The 26,608-nt window shown below is 50.2% G+C and overlaps 1 protein-coding gene, 1 long non-coding RNA gene and 1 pseudogene across 3 annotated transcripts in view; 2 read left to right on the plus strand and 1 right to left on the minus strand.

Moving 5' to 3' along the window:
• Window positions 1-26,608, minus strand: part of LOC308611089 (centrosomal protein of 78 kDa-like) — a 727,725-nt pseudogene that overhangs the window by 75,264 nt on the left and 625,853 nt on the right. The window lies entirely within an intron of this gene.
• On the plus strand, window positions 12,987-21,664 carry LOC308611074 (BCL-6 corepressor-like). Its single transcript, XM_081260005.1, has 5 exons — window positions 12,987-13,051; window positions 14,311-14,492; window positions 14,823-15,077; window positions 19,966-20,132; window positions 21,283-21,664. Exons 3-5 carry the CDS (start codon window positions 14,994-14,996, stop codon window positions 21,467-21,469), a joined length of 438 nt encoding a protein of 145 aa, XP_081116131.1. The 5' UTR covers window positions 12,987-13,051; window positions 14,311-14,492; window positions 14,823-14,993; the 3' UTR covers window positions 21,470-21,664.
• LOC308611080 lies at window positions 21,794-22,981 on the plus strand. Its single transcript, XR_014014769.1, has 3 exons — window positions 21,794-21,944; window positions 22,115-22,271; window positions 22,724-22,981. It is a non-coding gene; the product is annotated as an uncharacterized lncRNA (long non-coding RNA).

Genomic DNA, 26,608 nt, shown 5'->3' on the forward strand with positions numbered 1-26,608 from the left:
CTCAGGGTATATGCCTAGTAGTGGGATTGCTGGGTCATATGGTAGTTCTATTTTTAGTTTTTTAAGGAACCTCCATACTGTTCTCCATAGTGGCTGTACCAATTCACATTCCCACCAGCAGTGCAAGAGTGTTCCCTTTTCTCCACACCCTCTCCAGCATTTATTGTTTCTAGATTTCTTGATGATGGCCATTCTGACTGGTGTGAGATGATATCTCATTGTAGTTTTGATTTGCATTTCTCTAATGATTAATGATGTTGAGCATTCTTTCATGTGTTCGTTGGCAGTCTGTATATCTTCTTTGGAGAAATGCCTATTTAAGTCTTCTGCCCATTTTTGGATTGGGTTGTTTGTTTTTTTGCTATTGAGCTGCATGAGCTGTTTATAAATTTTGGAGATTAATCCTTTGTCAGTTGCTTCATTTGCAAATATTTTCTCCCATTCTGAGGGTTGTCTTTTGGTCTTGTTTATGGTTTCCTTTGCTGTGCAAAAGCTTTTAAGTTTCATTAGGTCCCTTTTGTTTATCTTTGTTTTTATTTCCATTTCTCTAGGAGGTGGGTCCAAAAGGATCTTGCTGTGATTTATGTCATAGAGTGTTCTGCCTATGTTTTCCTCTAAGAGTTTGATAGTTTCTGGCCTTATATTTAGGTCTTTAATCCATTTTGAGCTTATTTTTGTGTATGGTGTTAGGGAATGATCTAATCTCATACTTCTACATGTCCCTGTCCAGTTTTCCCAGCACCACTTATTGAAGAGGCTTTCCTTTCTCCACTGTACATTCCTGCCTCCTTTATCAAAGATAAGTTGAGCATATGTGCGTGGGTTTACCTCTGGGCTTTCTATCCTGTTCCATTGATCTATCTTTCTGTTTTTGTGCCAGTACCACACTGTCTTGATTACTGTAGCTTTGTAGTATAGTCTGAAGAGGGAGCATTTTTAAAAAACTAAAATTATTTTTGTAGGCTTGGGGATCTGAACAATATTCAGTAAAGTCAAGTTTTAAAAATTAATACATTTGTATTTTTAGAATTTCTCCTGGCTTCAAGGTGAAAAAGAAAAAGACACAAGAGCAGCTTTGCAAATTCACTGGGGGTCTTGCCTTTCCAGTGCTTTTCATCTTTACGCCCTGTGATTTTTGGGAAAGCAGGAGCCTTTTACTGTCGCTTCTGGGTTACCCAACTGGGTAAGAGGTAGTCTAGATAATGCAGATTTAGAGTTCAATATCAAATCATTTCCATTTAGCTTTGGAGTCATCTGAAAATTTGGATTTAAAGGTTGAGTGGGTCTTATGTTCTTGGAATTGTCATTAGAAACCAGATACAGGAGTTACTGGTTGAGATCATACATGGTTATGTCCAGGTTATTGGACTTAACCATGCTGGTCACTGACCAGCTTTATCCCCCTTTGAAAACGAGTAGACTGGCATTCTGGATTATATGTCAGTCTCTTACGAGCTTGGTTGGCATTACTGAAAAAATAAAAGTTGTGGATCCGCAAACCCATAGACTCTATAGGCTATGTTCCGCTGCAGAATTCTAACTACATGGCCACCTTATCTTCCTAACATCAAGTGGGAGCAGTCTGGCCGGTCCATCTCGTTCTCTTGATCTTGAGTCCTCTGCAAAAGACATCCCCCTTTTCTGTGCCAGCACATACGTCACAGCCCTGAAGAAAGTGTAGACATCTGAGGTACGTTAACAGTGGGGGAGGGCTGATATCCCGTGAACAGACACATAGATGCCTGTTAGACCTGGAAATTGAAAACCAGAGAGGCGGGGCCACACTGGTTTTGGCCCAGGCCACCAGCCACTGGTGTTCCCAGCAAAATGTTCCCAATGTGGGAGTTTGAGGAAGCAGGGAAAGGCAGGTGGTGTGAGTTTATTAGGACTTGAGGCCCTCAGCCTCGCACTGAGGCCAGCTGAACCCCCAGAGCGTGCTTCCTGCCCTCCTATGGGCTGCTACTCCTAAAGGTACTTGGTTTCAACAGTTATTTGTGCATCAGGTTAAAGACTGAAGGGAGAGGGAACTGCAAGCCTAAATTCTTCATATCATACGCCACCTCCCTTTCTCTTCTTATTATATAAGCAATTCATGTGAAAAACAAATAAGGCAAACAAAACAAAACAAAATTACCTGAAGTCTTGCTATCCAAAAGTTACCATGAGTATTTTGGTGTATACTTGTTCCAGATTTTTCTTTATTTTCAACCCTTCATTAAGGCCATTGTTGTCCTGACAGATGATGCTGCCACAAGCACTTGAGATGAGGCTCCTCTTTTTAAAATACTGTATTTGCATTTGGCTTAATTTGTCTCAGGCCTTGCCTTGCCTGGTCCCCAGCGTGGTGTCTTCTGCTGCAGTCTCTGTAAATTGGAGTTGGGGTGATGGGGCGGTCAGGCAGGGCTGTGTGTATCTGTGTCTGTACGAGGGAGGGCGGGCACACTTTCCAGTGTTTCTGGGCAACAAGCAGGCACTCACTGCAGTTTCCTATCCCTCAGGCCTGGGCTGTGGAGACAGGGGAAGTACCAGGAAGGGGTGGACGACCCCGACCCAGCTAAATGGAAGGCCCAGCTCCGCTGTGCGCTCAACAAGAGCAGGGAATTCAACCTGATGTACGACGGCACCAAGGAGGTGCCCATGAACCCAGTGAAGATATATCAAGTGTGTGACATCCCCCAGCCCCAGGGCTCTATCATTAACCCAGGTGAGGCCCCAGCTGCTGGGGAGAAGGTGGACAGTGTGCCAGGTTCCGGGCTGGACCCTTAAAGCAATAGTCGACTTGAAAGTCGCCTCGCTTACAAAGTTGAAGACTGGTAAATAAAGCAAGAAATGCTGTCCCTAGAAAGAACCCAGAGAACAAAAGATATAAACTCAGCACAGTCTTCCTGCCCACCCAGTGGAACAGTAAAGCATTAGAAAGAAGAGGGGGTATTGAGTTCTATAAAAAATAACTTCTCTTGGGACTCAACACTGAGAAGAGAGGCCAGGTAGTTTAGAAGAAGGAGGGCTTAAAACTTAGAAGGTCTGAGTTATAAACCTCGGTCTTTCCATTTCACTACTTGTGGGACATTGAATCAAGTCATTCAACGTTTTGAGCGTCAGCTTCTTCCACTATAAAATCTGGGTTCTCATCTTTCCTGCGTATTTCAAAGGCTGTTCTAAGAATCAATTGCCATGACATTATGAAGGCTATTAAGTTCTCTTTATAAATGATGGGTAAGTGATCATTTAATTTGTATGGTATTTTTCCTAGGAGAATACCACCTGATCCCTATATTTACTCAATGTTGAGCCAGTTCCGACTAAGAGCCAGATAATTTAGACTTGACCTCCAGTGAATCTAGTGAGGCTCTGCCATGAGGGAAGGGTCTGTCTTCACAGTAAGCTTATAAAGGAGAGAAGCTGTGCTCCTTGGGTCCTTAGAAGGGATGCGAATGTGTAGAAAGGGGTTTAGAGTAGGAATTAAAAGGTTTCTAGGAGAAGGGAGTAGGGTCTGCAGCTCCTGGATAGGGGAGGGGATGAGAGCTTGCACTGGGGCTCCGTAGGAGGAGCTGGGAGTGGGGTGAACACCCTTGGTTCCCACTCTTTGGCATTGAGGGTGCACACTGAACCCAAGGAACCTCTGTGCTGGCAGTGCCTAGCTTGAACAGTGGGTCAGCTGCAGGGATGACAGTGCAACGTGAGCGCCTCACTTTTGACCTTTGTGTGTGTGTGTGTTTCTCGGGTAGGATCCACTGGATCTGCTCCTTGGGATGAGAAAGATAATGATGTGGATGAAGAAGATGAGGAAGGTGAGCTGGACCAGTCACAGCACCACGTTCCCATCCAGGACACCTTCCCCTTCCTGAATATCAATGGTGAGTGGGGTGGGGGGTGGGACAGAGGCATGGAGAGGATGTAAGGGGCTTTGATTTTGCAACCGTTGACACCATATCCACCATTGCACTGGGAGCAGCGACCAGGCCCTGGGGCCAGGCTGCCAGTCTGTTAGCAAGTAGGAGTTATAGGCAAAGAAACTCTGTAGGCATAGTTATCCCAGTGGGGTGGCTTCTAGGCAGAGAGAGCATCTTCTGAATCTTATGTGATAATTCAGAGAAATTAAAAAATGAAATTCATTCTCAATCCCGCATACAAATACACAAGCTGTTACAAATTTTGCTGATTTCCTTCAGGCCAAGTGCAGGGATCCTTTTCGTGAATTGTAGGCAAACTCTTCTGCTATTTCCCTCGGTACAAATTTTCTGTCACTGCCTTAACAGCCTCTGCTAAGGCTGTATCGTGGGAAACTTGTGGCTCTACAGCTCTTAATACTAGGCTCTGATAAAATTTCTCTACTAGAGACGTTTATCTTTTTAAAATTTATTTATTTATTAATTTATTTTTTGTGGTACGCGGGCCTCTCACTGTTGTGGCCTCTCCCATTGCGGAGCACAGGCTCCGGACGCGCAGGCTCGGCGGCCGTGGCTCACGGGCCCAGCCGCTCCGCGACATGTGGGATCTTCCCGGACCGGGGCACGAACCCGTGTCCCCTGCATCAGCAGGCGGACTCTCAACCACTGCGCCACCAGGGAAGCCCTCTCTTTTTTTTAAATTGACTCTTTGAATTCAGCTTCCCAGGAAAGATGCGTTTAGAGGTTGGAGGGTCCCTGTGAGACAGAGCAGGTACTGCACCTCCCATTGCACGTTCTGAGGACGCTCAACCACAAGGTGAACTGCTCTTCCACAGCATCTTCACGTGAACTTTTCACTGACATGCTCCTAGTCATATGACTTGCAGTCAGTTGAGTAGCTTTTCACTACTTTTCTAAGTTCCATCTGGCTGCTAGGGTCAAATGAGATACTTTTGCCACCTAGAAAATTTAGTATATGAAGAGGATTCCTGTAGGATTTTGGAGTCCCCTTCCCTAGGTGATGCCCCTTCTTTTGAGAATCAGGAAATGACTCTTATCTGTCTACTTGCCCTCCTTCACTTACCCTGTCATTTAGAACCTTGCAACCAAGTGATGAGTAAAGACAACGATCATAGAGCTCTCTCAGGTTAATACTGCCACAGCTACATTCCCACTTGGTGCAATTTTAAGATTTGGACATTTGGAAATGTGAGATCCTTTCCCAAATCTTTGGCTCACTCATTCTGTTATTCTCACCCCTTAAACGGATGCAACCCATTTCCAGGATCATGATTTCCCTTTTTTTTTTTTTTCATGTTTTTTTAAAGCTAATATTGTGTGTCCGTACGTTATGGGCCACCTTGGATCCTTTATGGAAACATGTGAACATATATTAAAAATAAAAAAGTAAAATGTGGCCCTACAGCCACACCGGGATTTCATTGCCCTGAGAGAGGAGTTGGGGCACATCAGTGACTTCCACGAAGCCTCTACTTTCAAACAGGCTCCGGGCCAGCCAGTTTCCGGCTTCAGCAAGGAGAATGTTCCAGCGGTAACCAACAAGGAGAACCTGGCGACGCCGGTCTCGACTCCATTCCTGGAGCCGACCCTGGGGAGCGACGGCTCTGCGGTCACGTTCGGGAAAACCCAAGAGGATCCCAAACCATTTTGCGTGGGCAGTGCCCCACCGAGTGTGGACGTCACGCCCACCGACACCAAACACGGAGCTGACGAGGCAGGATCAACCGATGGCAAAGTTCTGAACCCGAAGCCATCTAAGCTGGCAAAGAGAATCGCAAACTCCGCTGGTTACGTGGGTGACCGGTTCAAGTGTGTCGCTACCGGACTGTACGCAGACTCTAGTCAGCCTGGCCGGGACCAGCGGGCATTGCAGGTGAGCCCCCCCCCCAATCCGAATTTCAGGAGCCTGACCAGTTGTCAGGTTTTTTTAATGTGTGAAGAGGAGGGGGCCGGGGGTATGATAGGGCAGGACACCGGGCTGATTTGGTTAATGAAGCTTAGGGTAATTGAAATGTTTGAAATGTGTCCAGTAAGGGGACGTAAGTGGATACTTGAAGTTATTCTGTAGATTTTAAGCGAACTCCACTCGAATGCTGATAACGGAAGTTTTAATTATTGCGAAGGATGTCTAAAAGACTGCATGACATTTACCTATCAATCGCTTTGATTTCTCTGCCGTTACTGTACGTTAACAAATATACCTAAAAGCGCTGCTTAGAATGCCTTACGTGATACTTGGTGGAGGTGTGTAGCGGCCGCATGTCTGTGAGATTCGTGCAATTTTTTTTTCCACCCAAAAAACAAACAAATAAACAAAACAAAAAAACAAACCTTGCTTAAAGGGATAGAGTATGTATTTAACTTGCTAGTGAATGATAGATGTTGTATAGGAATTTCCTTAAGATATTTTACTTTTAATTAAAAGACAAATAAAGCCAAATTGTTTTGCAATGTTAAGAAAAAAATTGGTTTATGCTTATAAAAATGGATGAAGTTATCTAAATGATGCATTGAGTGCCCATTTTAATTACATAGATGGAAGGATTACAAGAGGACAGTATTTTATGTCTACCCGCTGCTTACTGTGAGGTCAGTTCTTCAAATTTTTATTACTAGAATCTTCCATAAACCTTTTGAGTTAAATTTCATTTCCAAATATACAAAGGGAAGTTTGTGGGCCATGGTCGTCTTTATTCACTGTGCATTTGTTTTCTTTTCTGTTGTGTTTTTGTTTCGTTTTCTTTGCGTTGTGTTTTTGTTTTGTTTTATTTACCTTCGAAAGAGAATGTCTGTCTCTATGCCACAGTGTATGTATGGCTATACATACACACCACATATATCTCTACATACATATGGCTTTACAAAGAAAGAGTGTGTGACTAGTTACACATAGACACTCTTACGTTTTATCGTTCAATTTTAAAATATCTCAGTTGTATCATAAATTGTGGTTGGTTTTGGGCAAACTTTTCTTTGAAGATACTTTCCTTTAAGGTAAGGGCAGTGAAATAGCTTTGGTGGTAAGGTGTGTCTTTTTTCCATCTCCGTTCTCTTTGTAGCGTGCAGTGATGCGCTTCTCAGAGTTGGAGATGAAAGAGCGAGAAGGTGGCCACCCCACGACCAAAGACTCCGAGGTGCGCAAATTCAGCCCCGCTGACTGGGAAAGGCTGAAAGGAAGTCAGGACAAAAAGCCAAAGTCGGTCGCCCCGGAGGAGGCCATTGCCGACCAGAACGACAGTGAGAGATGTAAGTGAACCCAGGCGGCTCGCGTGTGGTACCACGTCGGTGGGAACGGGGCGCTTCCGCTCCCAGTGCCGAGGGAGGTGAGAGGAAACAGTACGCTTCCGACGGCCCAGCGTCTGGGTGCTGGCTGTTCGGAGAACGGGCTGCTCTGGGCACCCTTCCCAGCTGTGGATTGCAAGGCTGGTTGTCCTTTGGAGCGTTGCGGCATCCAGGAGTGAAGCACCTATGAAATGTTGTTCCCTGGCACGCGTCTCCTTTTTCCGGAGCAATGCTAGTCCTGTAGTTAGTCATAGTCTGATACAGTAGAGCAGAGGAATGGCAGTGCAGGACCTCCGGCGTAGCAGGTATGTGTTCTGTTTTGTAGCAGGTACGGACACGGGTTTTTGGTAGCAGTGGAATGGCACTTGCAGCCAGAGCCAGACCCTCCAGAGTGACAGTCTCCTGTGGGAGGGGGTGGACAGTACTCGGATTCTCCCTCCAGAGGCAGAGGTTTCGTTCAAGTGCGATGAGGGCTGATGAAGGCCCCAGAGAGATGAGCATCATTGTGTTCTGTGGAGACTCGTTTGCAGCCATGAGGAGCTGACACCACGCTCCCAGGCCGTGGGACCAACGAGGCCGTTCTTCCCACCAGACGGGTGTGTTCTGTTCTGGAGGCCGAACTGGAGAGAAAGCTCGTGTTGGCCTCGAGTCACACTCTGCGGTCCCCTCAGCTGCTCCCCCACTGGGGTTGACTTCGGGCTTGGCCCTCGAGACTTCCTGGGCTAATGAGATGCGTTGGCAGCAAGTGGAGGTCTTTCTCCCGCTTTCTTCCGTGTGCGTGCTTGTGGCTGTGGCCTGCAGCCTGCTCCGGACCCCAGAAACCTCACCGGTGATGGTGAGTGAGGGCACCTCGGTGAACGTCGAGGACAGGGTGGGCGTGAAATCCTTCTGAGACGGGACAGTTGGGGGTGGTGGGCACGTTTGGGAGGCCCAGGCCCTTGGACCCGGTCGTAGGGTCGGCGTTCGCCCGCACGCTTAGGTCGTGGGTGCCTGATGCAGTTCGGGAAAATTGTGGTCAGCCACAGCGTGTGCTTCTCTCTGCTGCTTGGAGCACTGCCCTCCCCCAGCTCATCTTTGGGGTCAGACAAAGGCCTGTGGCCACGGTTCTGGGTAAGCCACACCGGGACCGGTGTGTCCTACGTGGCTCCCGTAGAAGGGGATTTCTGGGGCTAGTCAGTGGCGGCCTTACCCGAGGGATGGGGCTCTCGATGTGCCTGGAGTAGACGATTCCGAGCTCCTCCCCCTCGGGATTGGAATGAAAAACGGAGGGTCCAGGCCACCCTGAAGCAGCAAGAAGGCCTCCCTCCTTGCCTGTGCTCACAGCTGACACGCAGCCCTTACCCTCCCGAGTGGCCTCATAACTCAGCTCTTGGGGAAGTTTCTCAGAGAGATGTGGTAAAAGTGGGCAAGGCCAAGTTCACGGGGATGCACTTTTCTGAGGAGGGGATCTGCCTGTTGTGGGTGGACGGTGAGGGAGGCTGGAGGAAGGGAGCGGGCAGTTAACCTGCCTCGAGTCTTCTCGCCCTTTTCTCCAGCAACGTGGCCAAACCCAGGGTGGCCGCTGCCCTTCACGTCTCAGTGGCCTCACCTGCCCTTCTTCCCAGAGACGTTTGTGTGCGTCCTTCCCAGTCTTTCCTGCTGAGCGTGGAGACGAGAACTCGGTGTGGCTGATGGGGAGCAGGGTCTGAGCCCCAGATGATTCCGAAAGCCCCCTCCCCCCACCGCCTGCCTCCAATCTCAGACCGACCGACGGGTCTCTTCCTGGAGCACCCGGGACATGGCCCAGTGAGCCATGAATGGCCACCATGGGAGGGCAGGAGAAGGGTTGGGGAAGGTGAGGGGCTCCGTTTGAAAGGTTGGGGCAACGGAGGTGGGTTCCCCACCCACCCTCTGTCTTGTAGAGACGTGGGGTTTGTGAATAGCTGGTCAGGAAAGGTCACCTGAAGGGGCCACTGTTCTTACTGCGGCCTCCACGTCCAAGGCCCAGCAGGTGTTCATTCCATTCAGCTGGATATGAATGGGCCTTCTTGTTCTTGGGCCATCACGTCTTGAGCTGATATGGGCTCAGGTCCTTCTCATGGGTGTCGGTGTGGCCGAGAGCCGAGCTGTGAGCACATGGGAGCTGGGGCGAGGATTTGGGTCGGCCAGGGGTCTCAGAGAGGGTCCAGGACACCTTCAAGATGCCTTCCCCCTTCTGAGGCAGCCCCTACCCATGGAGGGCCCAGGAGCTTCTAAGGTGATGGGTGCTGTTTGCGCAGCCCTGGTTGTCCTGGTGCGGGTGCATCTTGTTGCTAGGGGCTTGTTTAAAAAAGAAATTAACTTGAATACACAGTGGCTGAGATACTCATTTATTCTTTATGATCACATGGGTGGCTGAGTGAAATTTTATTTTGGAAGTTCACCAAATGAGTTTGGAGGTTCCTCAGACTTGGAAGTTCATCACTAGGAACCCTCAGTGGCATTTGAAGATGGGGCGGGGCAAGGAGGCATTGGTCCCTTCCTTCTCAAACTTGGAGTAACCATCTCCCTTGCGAACCACTTGGCTGGGACAGGCCTAGGTCCTGCTCAGTGGCAGTGCCTGGCCAGGAGCTGGAGGAAGGCTCAGTCAAGGGGCTTCATGAAACTTCTTTGCTCAGGGAACTTCTCTTCCAGCTGAGCACCTGCACGTTTGTAAACTACTTTGGAACAGAGATCCCCTGCACTCCTTGTGTAGCGGGTGTAACTTTGAACAAGGTTAGCCCTGACTGGAGGTGCTATTACAGTTAAGCTACAGAGAAGGGGATTTTAATCCTGGGGAGCCTTGCAGCGACTCAGAACCCTCTCACCTTGTTTAGGCCTCACTGGGCATGGCTCAGCAGTGGTGAGGGTGCTTTGTTGCCACAGTGACTTGTAAATGTTGCTGTGGTGATGCTTCTGTGAGGTGATGCTATGGTACAACCATAATGAATTTGGGATATATGTGCTGTGAGTCATAGGCCCATGCTGCAGGGACCACGTTCACATCTTGCTTAGACTGGGTGACCAAGGGCACATGGCTTCCCACTTTTAGAAGGGCCAAAAGTAGCAATGATGGCAAAGCCTGATGGTTAGGATCCCCGTGCATCTATTTATCTCCCCATCTCTTTTGCCCTCAAGGGTCATCCTCGTGTGGGTCGTGGTTAGAACAGTCTTTGAGAAGCTCCAAGTGACACGGAGCCTCTACCCCATAGCTGGTGGCCATGGGCATCTTGGGCAGTCGGGGTGGGTGTCCTTCAGGGTTATTACTGGCCTGGGTAAGGTCACACTAGCGTAAGGTCTTGGTGGGCCTTAGCTGAGGGGAATTGAGATCTTTGCCCTAAAAGGCTCTGGGGTTGGGGGAAGGGTGGATGGACCTAGTTTGGAAAAAGAAACTTTCAACTTGGACATGGGGGTTCTTAAGGTAGCCCTTCCATCCCTCCATGGATCCCCTCCCACGGAGCTTTTAGGGAAGGCTGATTGGACCAGAGAAGTCCAATGGTGTAACCAGCAGGGCTCACCTCTTAAAATTTCCTACATTTCAGGCCTGAGATTCAGGCTGGTCTGAAAGTCTTGGCATCTTTTGGTTAAAGGGATTTTTCCAGCCTTTCTCTGTGCTGAGCCCGGCCCGTGATTATGAAGCCCACCCTGGAGGGAGGCTAGCAGTAACATTCCCACTTTTTTTTTTTTTTGCGGTATGCCGGCCTCTCACTGTTGTGGCCTCTCCCGTTGCGGAGCACAGGCTCCGGACGCGCAGGCCCAGCGGCCATGGCTCACGGGCCCAGCCGCTCCGCGGCATGTGGGATCTTCCCAGACCGGGGCACGAACCCGTGTCCCCTGCATCGGCAGGCGGACTCTCAACCACTGCGCCACCAAGGAAACCCAACATTCCCACTTTACAAGTGAAGGGGGCCGAGTTGTAAAGCGGCGCCATTCCTGCCCGAGTGTTTAAGAGGGTCACAGAGCAGCCCGAGTGAGAGTTGCAGCACGCCGTCTTCACCGGGCCTGCGGTAGCCTGTGCTGCATCACCCGTAAGCACAGGCCAGGAGTTTGGGGTTTCTCCTGCTGCCATGGCAGGAGACCCTCGCGGTTGGGGTGATTCCACCATTCCGGCAAGACTAGATGGGGATCTCTCCCACCTTGGGATACCCTTGGAGAAAAGCTAAGTGTGTTCCACCCTTGAGAACACAGGTCAGGCTAGCCCAGGCCAGGGTGAGGTTCATCCCCACAACTGGCTGCCATTAAATGCTGGGAATGCTCCCAAGAGAGGCTGATCAGGGGACCAGCCTGCTGAGCAGAAGTGGGAGTGATACTTGAAGTGGTCTAGGGAGAGGAGGAGGAATGCGAGCAGCATGTGAGGGGTGTGTCCATGATTTCATCTAGAAAAACGGGCTGTGGGAGCTTAGCTCAGGTGTTAACGAAATACCAAACTCATACACCCACCCCCACCCCCGGCCGGTGATGGACACAGGGTCATCTTCGGGGAACTCTTTAACAGCACAGTGATCATTATGGAATTATTTGTGTGTTAGAAACAATGTGACTAGCAAAGCAGTTGAACTGTTTCTTTGGCTAGAGCAAAAGTGAGGAGTGATGTTAGGCTGGGGTGATTGGAGGAAAAGCCCTAAGTGGATGCTAGATTGAGCAGAGGGGCAGGAGCAACACAGGCGGAGCTGAGGTGTGAGTACTTCAGCCCTGCCCGCCGCACCCCCCCACCCCACCCCCACGAAGGGGGTTGGAGTCTTGTCTTTGAAATGTCCTTAGATGCTTGTTGCCTGGGAAGGAAGGCGTGGAGACGTGCCAGGTGGGTGACTGGTGTCACTGTGGGCCTTCTTCCTAGACAGGAAATAGGAGCAGCCCCTCGATGGCAGTGAAATGCTTTCCCCCCACGGGTGTGGAAAGAGGACAGACGGACTTGTAGCAATCTGGTTGAGTTCTTTGAAATTGCCCTTGACCCTTGTGTGTGCACCAGGAAGCCTTTCCTTTCCCTTTGCCAGGCTCCTCTTGCCTTGGTCTCCCCAGCTTCCCAGCCTCCCACCATTCTTTCCCTAACCTTTTTCTTCACCCTCGCCCCTGCTGACCCAAGTGAACATTGGTGCTATGTCTGTGTAGATGGCAGTTGGGGGCTATTTGGTCTCTTGATGACATCAGCCTTTTTTGTTGACTAGCAGCTGTTTCCATAGTCATTTGTAGCTCTGCCCTGATTGGTTGGATCTTACTGTGAGGTCACTCACCCCCCGTTGTAGCTCTGCCCTGATTGGTTGGATCTTACTGTGAGGTCACTCACCCCCCCTTTAAAAGTAAGCCACCTTGGAGAGTTAAGCAGTTAGGGAGTGATCTCACATGCCTATAGACGGATGGTGTAGATGCCTCACCTTGACCCTTGAAGGATGGATTGTGAGTGGGCTACGCGCCTCATTTTCTGCTTTCTTTGCTGGTTGTGTTCAGCTGTCCTTCCTTTGGGACGTCTTTCTGAGGGTTTTGTGCTTCTGGCGTGTGAGGCCCCTGGTCTCCAAAGGGGGGTGGTCTGTTGGTAGCAGATTGCCTTGGGCGTGGGGGTCCTGCCTGCTCCTGGTGACCTTTGTTCCCTCCTTTCCGGGTTGTCTCCCCTCCCCTAGGGGAGTGTTATGATGGAAGCAAACCTGACCGCTTTGAAGCCCCAGAAGACAGTGATCTTCCTGAGGATATGGACACGGAGCCCCCCAGAGAGTCCCCCGCCGACCAGGCGGCCCCGGACGCGTCACGCAGCCCCACCCTCCGGCTGAACAGAAAGCGCAAGGTGTCTGGCAATAGGAACCACACTGAGACCACTGTGCTCCCGGAGGACTCTCTGCTGAAAGCCAAGCGGAGACGGGTCTCCAAAGGTGAGCTCGGTTTGGCTTCGGGCCCGCAGGGCACCCTACGGAAGTCCTGGAGCGGAGCAGTGAAAAGTTCCAGTCCCACCCTGGATCCCTGGGGGGAGCCACTCACACCTCCCCACACCCCACCCCCATCCCACCCCCCCCCAAAGCCAGGTGGCGGGGCTGGAGCCCAAAGGTGGCCAAAGGCAAATAGACCCCCTCCCGAGACTTGGTGACAAGTTCCAGCCAACACAGTGACCACACCCCTCCCCTCCCCCACCCCTGTTAGTGATGTGTAAGACAGTTTGTTCCCCGCACCACCACCCCCGCCCCGGGGGGCTTCTTCATTAATTTGTAGTTATTTCTCCATTAGCTGACTGGCCTGAGAGGGAAATGACAAACAGTTCCTCTAACCACTTAGAAGAGCCACATTATAGTGAGCTGACCAACCTGAGGTGTGCATTGAATTAACAGGGCTCCATCCCAGAAAGCAGCGCCGCTTGCTGCACCTTAGAGAACGGCGGGAGCAGAGAGCAAACCTGGCCGGCAGGGCAGGAAGGAAGTGATCCAGGCGGTTCAGCCTGCGGTCACCCCCCAGGGCAATAGCATCTCCGAAGAGAAACCTGGCAGGAAAAGGGCAGAGGCCAAAAGCAACAGCAGCTGGTTGGAGGAGTCCCTTAAATGCAGTGACAATGAACAAGGATACGCACGGGGCGGGGGGCGCTCCTGGAGGGTGGATCACCCGCCCTCTGTGGGAAACGGCCCTGGAGGGGACCTGAGCGCCATCCAAGTTGACAAGAGTAGCGTGTGGCGAGCGGGGAGTTTTCTTCCTGAGGTCCTTTCAGCCTGCACACTTCCTTATGGAATGGACAGTGAGGCGGGAGCCCGACTTCCTGGGCTGCTCCTCATCACCCAGCCCACGGCTGGGCAGGAAGGGAAGTCTTGGGTGACCCCGGGCGCTTGTCAGTGCCCTCATTCCAGCCTCAGGCTGTCCCCAGTCGCCCTGTCCCGAGCACCCAGGCCCCCCACGGGTGGGGACGGGAGCGCACGAAGGGCTGGCTTCTGCCCTCTCTTGCGGCCCTTTGAAGCGACTTGCCATTTGGCGTTTCGTGGGTTAGCCTATTTGCCGGTTGAATGTGGGATGATTAACATATTAGCGCTTTGAAAACATAATTGGTATATCTTTAAAAACTGAAGCTGCTCCAACGATCAGTGCTAACAATGGGCTTTTCTTTCCTCACCGGCTACAACTGTGTAACGCCCGCTGCTTCTCCCCCTGACAGATGTGCTGTGCATGGACGAAGAAATGGATTGGCAGCCTTCGCCCCTGCCGCAGAAATACACCGACAACAGCGATAAACCATCCGGGAAGCGACCGTGCAAAACCAAGCATTTGATCCCTCAGGAGCCCAGGCGGGGCTTGCCGCTGCCAGGGGACTCCTAGGTGGACAATGCGGATGGCAAGGTACCTCTTGCCCCTGGCTCTCCCCCGCCCCCCGGGCCCGTGCAGGCACATCCCGCCTGCCTGCTTCTCTGCTTCTGGGGACAAAGCTTTCCTTTTCCTGAACCCCTCCCCCCAAAACGTCCCTGCCCCTTCCTAGGGGACGTGTCTCCTGGGTGGTGGTGAAGTTTCCAGCTAGTAAAAATGCAACCCCTTCCTCGCGCCCCGTCTCCCCCAGACTGAGAGGAGGAAAAGTGCTTTCCTCCACTCAGGTTTGTAACTCAGGGAGGAGGCGAACCAGGCGGGTGGAGGAAGGACAGCCTGAAATGTGTGCGCTGCCTGGTTTCGTGATAGGTGACCGTCCGGAGATTTTGAAAGCGGCCTGAGCCCAGTTCCGGCTATGATCTTTCGCCGGCCAAGCAGGACCAGAAGCCCTTGGACCGTTTGCAGCAATTGTTACCAGCTTCCCAGGCCTCGCAGCTGACATGGTCAAGCTCCCCTCCAGAGACCACCCAGTCCCGCCCGATGCCACCGGAAGCGCGGAGACTTATTGTCAATAAGAACGCGGGCGAGACCCTCCTACAGCAGGCCTCCCGGCTTGGCTACGAGGTGAGCATCCTTGTGGGTGCCCTGGATCAGGATCCGCTGGCTTCTGCTCCTTGGGTGGGGGACACACTGGCTGTGGATGGGGGGCGTGTCTCAGAGCCCAGCCCCCTCCACGTGGCGGGCTGGGCTGGGTGTTCCAGCAGGGTGTTTGCGTTGGCTCCCGCTCACACTGCGGGCTCTTTGGTGGCTTGTTCAGTCGTGGTGTGAAAAGAAAGGCAGGCCTCTCTGATGTTCCGTTCCCGTTCAGGCAGGCAGGCTGCTTCGGCCAGTCTGGCTCACTTATCTCTGATATAAAATCTGACCTAACCCAGGGCTTGGCGACCAGGGGAATTTTAATGAGCCCTTTTGGATTCTGAATAGCAAGAAGGAGAGTAGGAGAGTAGTTATTAGCTCTACTAACTTGTGCTGTTTGGGGCAGAGTGATGCCCCTGTGGGGTAGCGGGTGGGAAGTGTCTGTGCAGAGTAGGGGTGGGAGTGGGGCAGACCTGAGCAGTCTCTTTCTGAGAGGGCACGGGAGCCGAGGGCTGATGGGCGGGGAGCAGGGGTTGAGCCTTGCACAAAACTCCCTGTCCACACTGCTGTATCCCAACCCAGCACGGCTGATGACAGTGATGGCCTCTATTGCTAGAGCAACATAGAAAGATAGCTGATATCTGCCTAAGCCCGTGTGATCTGTAGTAACTCCTTTCACCCTGTTAACATCTTCACTTGGGAGTAACGCGTACTAGCCCACTCTCGGATGAGGAAACTGAGCCTCAGAGGGGTTAGCTGATACCCGTACAGGTAGCAATCCAGCAGTGCTCCACAGCCCACCACGCTCCTCAGCAAGACTGGCTCACACTGGAATTGCCCTTTTGACAGTTCAAAACCTCTGTGAGACAGATGACTCTCCATGCCGGGTGCAGTTCCCCCACCATACTTGTCAGTAGCAATTGTGATGTAATAGCCCACAGGGCAAAGGCATTTTTCTGTGCTGGCATCAGCCCTCTGGGAGTTGAATGGTGACAGTAAAACGCGGTTCAGCAGGCTGAGCGTGGAGGTGTGGATGAGCACTGGGGTGGCAGGACCCAGGCTGGCCCGGAGCCCTGGCGCCCACACCCTCAGCCAGCTCTGTGCCCCTGTCCCCCGTCTCCCGTCGTGTCCCCCCACCCCGGTCCATAGTGCCGTGAGCCCTTGGAAGTGTGCCTGCCTTGGCCTTAAGGCATGACTGTGGGTGGGAAGTTGGAAGCACTAGGGCTATGCTTAGTTTGGGGTGTTTTGTTGTTGTTGTTGTGGGTTGAATGTGCTGTTGTTTATATCTACACGTCTCTTGGAGACCTCTCCATTAGCTAGAGAGCACTTTGTGGTAGTTAGCGCAGTTACTTGCAGGTGAAGTCCAAGGAGCACCCAGTTGGTTTCCCAAGAGCTGAGAGCGGGCGCCTAGGAGGACAGAGCAGATGTTGCACATAGTGTTGAGCTAGACCCCCCCGTGGTTGAGAAGATAGTCTCCTTGCTTCCAGCAAACGCTGGAGGTGGGGGGGAGACCCCTAACCCCAACTTTTGGGTTAGGGTTGAGAAAGTAGACTCCCGCTTCCAGCAAATGCTGGAGATGGGGGGGCGGGGTGCTGCTGCACCCGCCGTGGAGGGCGGGGCTCCGAGCCCCACCTGTGAACTTGGCATCATTTCCAGCAGCCTCCCTTTGGGACCAGAGAGGTCAAAAGACCCTCGTTGGTCCTCTAAGACAGTTTCCATTTTGGTTTGGTGGCTCTGAGGCCTGGACCAAGGGGCACTTGATCCATCCTTTTTTAGGCTACCTGGCCTTTGATTGCACAGGAAGCCTCGGGAATGTTTACGGTCGGATTTGTTTTTTTCTTCAAATGTAAATTTCAATATGTAGATTCCACACATCACCAGTGTTGATGCTGAACATTGTGACAAGTAGATGAACGCTTTCAACTTTGAATCCAACTTTCTGGGATTTCTCTGGGCAGAATTTTAAATGTTGGGATGATGGCCCAGTTGGGAGATGTGGCAGCTTCAACCTTTTCAAATTGAAGGACAGTTTGCTTAAGCAGATAAGGGTGTGGTTTGGGAGGGTTTTCCTGAAGTTTTGTCTTCAGCATTCTTGGTTATTTTCTTCTGCTTAGCCAAAGATACCATGTGCAGTATAAAGGCTGTCTGAGCTTTATGTCATGATAATGTGGTTCTGGAAGTTTAGAAACACACTCTGGCTTCAGATCCGTGTTAAATAGATCACTTGCGTGGCCAAAGACCTCAAACCTTTCCCTCCTGGGAAAAAGGCTTCTATTTCTTAGGCTAAAACGCTAGTGTGCAACCACATGCTTGTGCCTTTAGCGGTGATGGTTAAATTTTCTATGAATTGAATAAGTCATGTTTTTAAAAAAGTTAATGAGGCATTTAATTAACTAACAACGTCGGGCTTATGGCCTTTATGGTTACATTTTGCGGGTAGTGGCATTCGGCTTATAGCCGCTGAACAGAGAGCTGTCCGACAAAAGCAGTTTGACTTTGCTCTGGAATGGCTGGGCTGCCCTTTAGACACTCCCGTTTATTTCTAGCGGAGAAAATAAACCAAGGAATGTGTTGCGTCGACAGACTCGCCCCGCCTCTTCACCTTTCAGTTAGAGAAAGTGCTGGTGGCGACGGTTGCCATCCATTTAGAGGCCATCACCCTCTTAGCTAGGAGAGTGTAGTTAGCCCACTTGACCCCCAACAGAGAAGGCCTGTGGGGTGCTCGTCACAGCTGGATTGCATCCCTCTAACTGGGGCCCTCTTGGGCCTTTTGAATCTTCCCAGCTGACCAGGTACCAAAGACCTGAGTTTTAGGTCTAGTACTTCATGTTAATTGAACTTGGGGTTTAATATCTCTGGGCCTCAGTTTCCAAGTGTTGAATGAGGATAGTACTACCTTCCTTTCCTGGTAGCTCCTGGGTTCCTGTGGGTGACAGAAGACGTCCTCATCTGGGTAATGAGAAGCACTGTGTAAACAGTGGGATCAACGTGGTTGAGTTAGGACAGCCCGTGGCAAAAAGTCTGACCTGGCCGTGGGGCTACTGCTGCCTTTGCTGCCATCTTCCAGGAGAAGAGAGTTGACTTACCCACCAGCTTGGACGGCCTTTCATTTCTAGGTACCCTTGAATCTGCCCTAGTAGTGATGAAGGTTTCCAGGTGAAGGCCATGATTGTCACAGCAAATAAACCCTGGGTTGAGTAAATTGATGTGTGCACAGCAGTTGGTGGCGTTCAGACCTGATCCCAGAGCCACGTGACAGGGCCTCTCCGTGGCTGGCGCACACAACTCATTAGCTTGCAGCCGTCCACTCAAGTCTGGCTAGTGAGGGCCTGCTAAAAGAGCAGCAGCTTCATGCGGTATCCTGGATACCAGGGCTCGGGGCAGGTGGCCTGGGAGCCCAGAGGATTGTGGGCTTTCTGGCAGGTTGGGATGTAAACGGAGAAATGCATTCGTGGGCGTGCCTTTTCTCTTCCTCCTCTTGTTTTGGAAGGGAGCTGCTGCAGTGACCTGAAGTAACAGGGCACCAATGGCCAGGTTTACCAGCATGCCCCATTAGGTTCACGTGGTAAGCAAATGGAACATTCTAGTTCGCTCCCAAGTGAGTGGTCACCTTTGATTGGCGTGTCCTCCAAAGGGCATAAAAGGTTTTACAGAACCCATCTCGCACTTATGGGCGGCTAGAATGACCCCCGTTTTAGGTTTAACAGATGAGTTACCTGAGAGATGTCACAAGGAGGCCTGTTCTGACCCCATCCCATCCCCCCTTACCCAGCAGACCATGTGTTGGGCCACATGCACGTTCTGCCTACTCCCAGCTCTCAGAACCTGACGGCTCTCTGCTGGGCACGACTTACCCAGTATAAACAGTATAATGTGTTTTCTGGTGGCAAATGCTTTCGATGTGTCTGAAAACTTTCTTAAGGTAATAAAACATTGAATAAGTTCCTGCTCTGCTTACTGGGAGTGGTTCATATTAATATTTTAACAAGCCAAAGAAATAAGGTTAATAACAGTGATTCTAATGCACAGTGTTGACACAGAACATCTCCGGGGGCGGGGGTGAATGTTTTATTTGATTCTTGAAATGTGGAGGTTGCAGCCTGTGGTGTATCAGGTTCCTGTCATTAACTTGAGTAAATATGAGAATATTAGACTGATTCTGCCCCGAGAGGGTGGAGTGAGGCAAAATAGAGGGTGGGGTTATTGGAGGCATTTTGTGTCATTCCTCGAGGATGGAGGGAGAGAGCTTCTCTTTAACTCTACTTAACGTACAGACAAGAGCATCTGAGGCCCAGGTTCTGATTTGGGGTCTTAACAGGGGGCGCGAGGATGTAGCTGACCTGTGTGTCCCTGCTTCTCTAAGCTGGGGAATGTTCTCCGGCTGATTTAAGCTCTCTTTAAGTGTTGGTCATCCATACTTTTATCTAAACTTGTGTTATCGTCCACTGCCACTGACTGAACAGACCCATCAAGTGAGAATGGTCTGTGCTTGGCAATGTGTCATCTAAGATGTTAGCAGCTGTGACACTTCTGTACTGGTCACGTCGGCCCCTGGGCTGAGGGCTTTCATCGCTATCCGAATGCGTCCTCTCAGCAGCCCTGTGGAAGCTTGGAGAAGTTCAAGGGTAACTTGCCCATGGCCAGGCCACTGGTGCAGCAGAGCCTTAGACAACACTGTCTGCATCTCCAAGCCCTTCTCACACACTCTCACCCCCGACCAGGATGCCTGCCGCCTGCCCGCGCCATGGTGGGCTTTTGGCCCCAAGGATGTATGCCTTTGAAAGTGGGCACCGCCAAGCTATGGGGAGGTCACCCTTACAAGGTTCACTGTATGGTGGTCTGATGGTATCTCCTCTCCTCTCCTCTCCTCTCCCCGTAGGAAGCGGTCTTGTACTGCCTGGAGAACAAGATTTGTGATGTGAACCACCGCGACAACGCCGGATACTGTGCCCTGCACGAGGCTTGTGCAAGAGGTTGGCTCAACATCGTACGACACCTCCTTGAATATGGCGCCGATGTCAACTGCAGTGCCCAGGATGGAACCGGGTCAGTGGCGGTCTTGCTCTTGGCCTGGCCCTGCTGGGGCATAGGCAGTGGTTCTCAGGGTGTGCGGGGAACCCCAGAAGGAAAGATGGAGAGTGAGTGCCATGTAAGCACACTGGTGGTGGAGTCCTCTAGAATGGAATCGGACAGATCTTTCTGGCAAATTTACATAGAACTTTAAAACTCTGTGACACTCTTATGGACAGAGGTCCCTGAAAATGTTGAGCCTGCATGAATAATCAGGGGTGTTCTCTTTTAAGACCCTGGACTCTTCACCAGCGTCTGTTGAATCTCACTCTTGAACATATATGTGAGTTGAAAGTTGCAGGAGTACAGACAGGTCCAGTGGCAACTGGCTTGATAGGACCTGCCGTGTCCACCCACATCCCCGGGCCTGGCCCCCACTCTGTCCTTGACCTCGGTTTATTGGCCAGAGGCCCAGGTCTGAGTCAGCCCAAGCATCTTCCTGGTTGTACCTGGGATGCCACCACGAGGCAGGGCACTGGGGCTTTCCTGACGGTCATAACATTAGCAAAACTGTAAGGTATTTGGTGGTTCGTGGTTTCCAAATCGCATCCTTTCTGGATGGGACTGCGGACAGTGTTCCTGACCCCAGCGGACACGGGCAGGAGGACTCTGTATCCTCCTGAGAACTCGCCCTGCCTGTCGACTGCTTCTGGGCGAGAGGGTTGATCACTCATCTCCAAGTTGGTTTCAGGAGAGGTTCCACTTTGCCCCCAGTTTCTTTGACAAACTGCACTTTTTGGGTTTTGTTTGTAATGGTATAACAATGGCTTGTCGTATCTGCTTCCGTGATGCTGGGATTCTTCCCCCCACCCCTCCGTACGTTACCTTCTTACAGTCTGTCACTATTTAAGTTCATTGGAAACGTTTTCATCTAGGCCTGAGTTCCTCCTTGGGCCATGCATTAAGAGAGATTTGCATTGAAGAATTAGGCCTGAGATGGTCCCTTCACCTGTCCCGTAAAGGGTTATGTGTTGAAATAACAGAGTAATTTGTCGCAGCGACCGTACACTCACCTCCTCGGTGAAATAGCGCGCCTACGAGGCTTGGCCGCACACGCTCGATTTTGCCCCGTGTCCTTAGAAGCAAGCGTCGCGTGCACGGGTGTAATCCCCCGCACCTCTCCTAGGCCTCTCCACGATGCTGTCAAGAATGATCATCTCGAAATTGTCCGCTTGCTCCTCTCCTACGGTGCTGTTCCTACCCTGGCTACATACTCAGGTAGAACCATCAAGAAAGTGAACCACAGCGAACTTCTGGAGAAGTTCTTAACAGGTACGGCAGAGGTCAAGACACGGTCTTGTTCAAGCATCTAGACGGTGACTTCACAGCCTTTCACCTGGGTTCCCCCTACCCCCACCCCCCCGTTTACTCTAAGTGACCCTTTACTGGGAAAAGCGGCCCAACGTTAGTCTGTCAAAGAAGAGATACATACTTTGAGTTTTGCGAGGTGGGGGGCTGGAAAACTCTTAGCTAGCCAGGCTAGCTTTTGTTTGGCAGGCTGGGGCGGTGAGGCGGGCAGTCCCTCAGGAAGGCGGGTGGACGCGTGGGGAGGTTTCAGTCAGATACCTGGAGGCGTGTGCAGTGGGACTTGTCAGGAGGTGACACCAGCCCCAGCGTGAGATGTTCCCGAACTCCAGCAGCATTTGCCTCTTACCAGCAGGCGTTATCTTGTTTCTCTCTCTCTCTCTCTCTCTCCCCCTCTCTCTCCACACTGTTGAAATAACCTGCAGGCTCCTGACGACGGTAACCCCGGTTGCTCTTCGGAGTTCTCTGGCAGCTGTGTGTGTGGTGAGCAGCCTTGTTCGTTTCAGTTGGGCTTGTGGGGGTGGGGGTGGGGGTGGGGGTGGTGCTGTGAGCAGGGCTTGCTTGGGAAAGAATTTTTCCAGGGTCCTTTTTGGAGAACAGCTGGAATCTTGCTCCAGCTTACTGACCTCTCTCTTGTTTGCCCCCCCGGTTAGAACCAGATGATGAAAGTGGTTACGATGTTTTAGCAAATCCCCCAGGACCGGAGGACCAGGATGACAGCAACGAGGCCTATGGTGACCTATTGGAATCTGAATTTTCCGAAGACCCCGTTTTGCCGTGTTATAACGTCCAGGTGTCCGTCGCTCAGGGGTGAGCGTGGCCAGCGTGTGGTCGAGAGCCAGCCCAGCTGCTCTGTGGGGTGGCAGGAGTTAGAAATCCCCTTCAGCAGATGAGGGTGGATGGGTTGGGGGGTGAGTGAATTCCTCACCAAGTGTCCACCGACCTCACATAATGCAGTGGAACTTTTCCAGAAAAGTTTGGGGGATGGGAGGGCTCCCCAGCCAACTGCCCTCATTGGAACACACCCCTAGAGCCCAAAGGACACGGGAGTCAGCGACTGCAATTGCACAGTTTCAGTCACTAAACTCTTGGGGAAGGGATCCTCCCCAAACGGCTACCATAGGGGCCTTCCAAGGCGTGTGAGGTCCACGGGACAATACTGATGTGTACCCTCTTCTCGTATAAGATTAGAGAAAGCCGTATGTGGCACCTGGGATCTTATGTGTCTTCAGATTTGCTTAGATCGAGTCTTGTCCCCACAGTCGGGCCACTGTGCCCCATGACCAACCCTTCGGAGTGAACACATCAGGAAACCTTGCTCTGCTGTGTGTTGACCCCGGTGCTTAAGGAGTAGCATCCTCCTTGGACTCTGAGGCTGGGACCGTGTCTGCCTTTGTGGTGACATTGTATTCGGGATAGAGATGATAAAGCGTGGCAGGGTATCAGGAAGGATTGTACCACCTCCCTTCTCGAAAAAGCCTCACTCCCGGCAGCATTGAGGGGCGGGTTGGAGGTGTGGGAAAGGCAAGGAAAGCCAGGTGACCTCGAGTGTTTCTCATGCTCTCTCCGTGAGGGCCGGAGGAGAGGAGAGGTCAAAGAGGTGTTTGCCATCTCCCTTGGGTTGGCATACAGACTGGTTTTCCCCAGTGACTAGAACGGGGTGCACTTACTTGGAGAGGGGTGACCTGAGTTGTGGCCAGAGCCAAGGCAGCACTGGGGTGGCCTGCAACGAGGCTGGTTCAGGGGCGCTGCTCCTGCTTTTGTCTAAGTTGGCTGATCTGCCCTAGGTGGTCTCTTAACACATGCACATGAGTCCAGAGTTCCCCCGCTAGAAGTAGATCTTCCGGGCTTCCCTGGTGGCACAGTGGTTAAGAATCCGCCTGCCATTTCAGGGGACACAGGTTCGAGCCCTGGTCCGGGAAGATCCCACATGCCACGGAGCAACTAAGCCCGTGCGCCACAGCTAATGAGCCTGCACTCTAGAGCCCGCGAGCCACAACTAGAGAAAGCCCGTGCACAGCAACAGGCCCAATGCAGCCAAAAATAAATAAATAAATTAAATTAAAAAAAAAAAAAAGTAGTAGATCTTCTAAGGACAGTGAGAAGTGGGGTGGGGGTGGGGTAATCAAAGTGGAAGTAGCAGGCCCTTTCACCGCCAGGAGACGGGTAGTTTATAGTTGGGAGCGCCTCTAATTTTGCCGGAAACTCAAACCACTGTCCTTTCTCTGGTGTAGGCCTCGTAACTGGCTGTTGCTCTCAGACCTGCTCAAGAAACTGCAAATGTCCTCCTGCATATTCCGCTGCAATTTTCCAAATGTGGAAATTGTCACCATCGCGGAGGCCGAGTTCTACCGGCAAGTGTCAGCAAGTCTCTTATTCTCTTGCCCCAAAGACCTGGAGTCCTTTAATCCGGAAAGTAAGGAGCTCTTAGATGTGGTGGAGTTCACGAACGAGCTTCAGACTCTGCTGGGCTCATCCGTGGAGTGGATCCTCCCCAGAGACCTGGACTCAGACGACGCCTGGTGAGCTCGCCGGGGCCCGCCGTGTACAGTGTGTCATGGTGTTAATCCTTGTGCATATGTGTCCTAATACGACTATTTCTGTAAAGAAAGGACACGATGAGACACGACTCCAGTCGGAAGGACTTTGAAACATGTTTCTTTCTTTTTAAAATTTTAAGTCAGTTTTTATGAAGTTGTTAATAAAGTTTCTTTACTTTTCAATGTACACATGCTTCGGAATATGTTTGTTTTTACTCGGAACAATTGTTTCTTTTCTTTTTTAAGGAGAAAAAAAAAAAGGCAAAGGAGCTCCACACTTTGACTTAATTTCATACAAAGCTCCGACGACAGAGGCCATAACTGTTGAGAGTTGCTTTGGGGGCAAATTAAACCAGTAAAATTTTAAACTCTTCCTCCATATTAAAGGGATTGAATAAATTGGCCACTTTGGTGCACCTGTGTCCTGCGAATTGTCCAGTTGGAGATGGAGGTTTAGGAAGTGAGTTTCAGTCTTGTTTAAGTCTCTTCCCATCAGACTGGTGTCGTGATTTCCTACACACCATGTTACTTCCTGTCTACCTTTCCTTGGTGTTGTTCATGCCTGGATTATCTCCTGTACCTGCTCAAACCTTGGTCCATTCTCATTTGTACCATGGAAGTTTGTCATGCCGGATACTGTCAGAACTAATTTTACTTAAGTTTGTGTTAAGGTGCAAAGCACACGTTTTGTATATTTTCTGTTTTTTGTGTTTGTCTATATTTTATGGTTTCGCTTCAAGAAATATTATGGGAAGGGAAATAGCAAGATGTAAAGAGCAAAAAAGTCATCATTCTCTTTCAATTGTTAGAACATCTATCTGCAATCATAATTATGATGCACTGTGGTATGTGTTAAAATAGTAAATACATGTAACGTCCCGTAGGAGCAGCAAACTCTGGTGTTGGTGAGGGTGTGTCATGGAAGTAATCACAAAGCAGGTGACTGTTGGTTGGGGTCCTGAAACATTAGTGTGCCTTCCCTGTGTCCAGTAGTGGTCTGGAGGGGTCAGGAAGCCTGCCTTTGAATTTGAGGGAACAGAGGGTTTGTGGTCCTCTCTCTTCTATTGCTCTAGTACACTGCATAGCAGCAGTATACTGGGTTTACAGTTGACGTTTAAATCGCTGATTGATCATTAAGATTGGGATGTATCTTTGGAAATGAAAATAGGAAGAATCGTATGCTTTTTTTTTTTTTCTTTTTTTTCCTATATCTGAAAAGGTATGTAGTACTTTGCTGAGTGGTTGGGAATAAAGTTTGCAGTATTCAGTGTATTCAGTTTTAGTATCTAAATAGAATTAAACTGTTGCTGTAAAGTGGAATAGCACTTTGTTACTGACAAGTTTTAGAATGCATCTGTTCGTCAATTACCTGTTTGGGAAGATTGTAGTTAATGATTTTGAGAATGTGGCTATAAACCTCCAACTGACTCAAGAAAAGCAAATAAGTCAAGATTGACAAATGTATAGGCTCTTCATCTTTTGTGTGTGTGGGTTTTTTTTTTTCCTTTTAGTTATTTGTCAAGGTATAAAGAATTCTATCACACTTAAGACAAGTTAAGTAAACGTCACGGGGTGTATTCTGACATGGCATGGAGCAGATCACATGGCCTAGATCTTAAAGGTGATTTTATGTTTAAACTTTCATGAAAACATATGTGATTGAAACACATTAATATATTGATACAGAGGGCAGTTAATTTTTGTCTTTTTTTTTGTGTGTGTGTATTACTGTTGTGGCCTCTCCCGTTGCGGAGCACAGGCTCTGGACGCGCAGGCTCAGCGGCCATAGCTCACGGACCTAGCCGCTCCGTGGCATGTGGGATCTTCCCGGACCGGGGCACGAACCCATGTCCCCTGCATTGGCAGGCGGACTCTCAACCACTGCGCCACCAGGGAAGCCCTAATTTTTGCCTTTTGATACATGTGAGCGCAGCTTTCATTTTGCTGAAAGAATATGACCAGTTTTCAGTTTGGGATTCTACCATTTAGGAAAGATAGTCCAGTTAATTTTAGAAATAAGAGATTTAATATATAATACCTAATAATACTTTTATGTATTTTTTTACTGAAAACATTTATTGTAATACTGTGAAGAAACTATGCCATTCTAGTCTTCAAGACTTAAATGAATCAAGTGTTTATTAGCTGTTGTAGTTTTTAAACTAATAAAAGTCAGTACATCAGCAATTTGTAAATACAGTTTTTGAAATAATGCCTTAACAACTTTACAGTGGTTATAATGACTGTATTTAGGCCTAAAGTTAGTTAATAATTTGACATGAAGGCTTTTTAATAGTTTGATGGTGCAGATCAGGGATAGGTAAACTCTGGCTGGTGGGCCAGATCCAGCCCGTCGCCTGGCTTTGTAAAGGAAGTTTTTCTGGAACATAGTCGCACCCATTGTTTACGTGGTAGTTATGGCTCCTTTCACCCTACACCAGTGGGGCCGAGTAGTTGCAACAGAAACTGTATAGCCCACAAATCTGGAAATGTTTAAATTTAGATTTTAAAAATTGAAAACTTCTTTGAGCCTATACAGGGCAAGTCCATTGACCCCTGAGGTAGAAAACAGGAACTTGGGTGCGGAAGCCAAATGGCCTAGGTTCA

Source organism: Mesoplodon bidens (genome assembly GCF_964165515.1).
Source record: "Mesoplodon bidens genome assembly, contig: HAP1_SCAFFOLD_157, whole genome shotgun sequence".
In the NCBI taxonomy this organism is placed as follows: Eukaryota; Metazoa; Chordata; class Mammalia; order Artiodactyla; family Ziphiidae; genus Mesoplodon; species Mesoplodon bidens.

Bases quoted from the DNA above. Each gene is read 5' to 3' on its own strand.
- LOC308611074 (XM_081260005.1), top strand. From the start codon at position 14,994: ATGCCACCGGAAGCGCGGAGACTTATTGTCAATAAGAACGCGGGCGAG. The intron at 15,078-19,965 runs GTGAGCATCCTT...CTCTCCCCGTAG, and splicing joins CCTCCCGGCTTGGCTACGAG to GAAGCGGTCTTGTACTGCCT. The intron at 20,133-21,282 runs GTCAGTGGCGGT...CACCTCTCCTAG, and splicing joins AGTGCCCAGGATGGAACCGG to GCCTCTCCACGATGCTGTCA.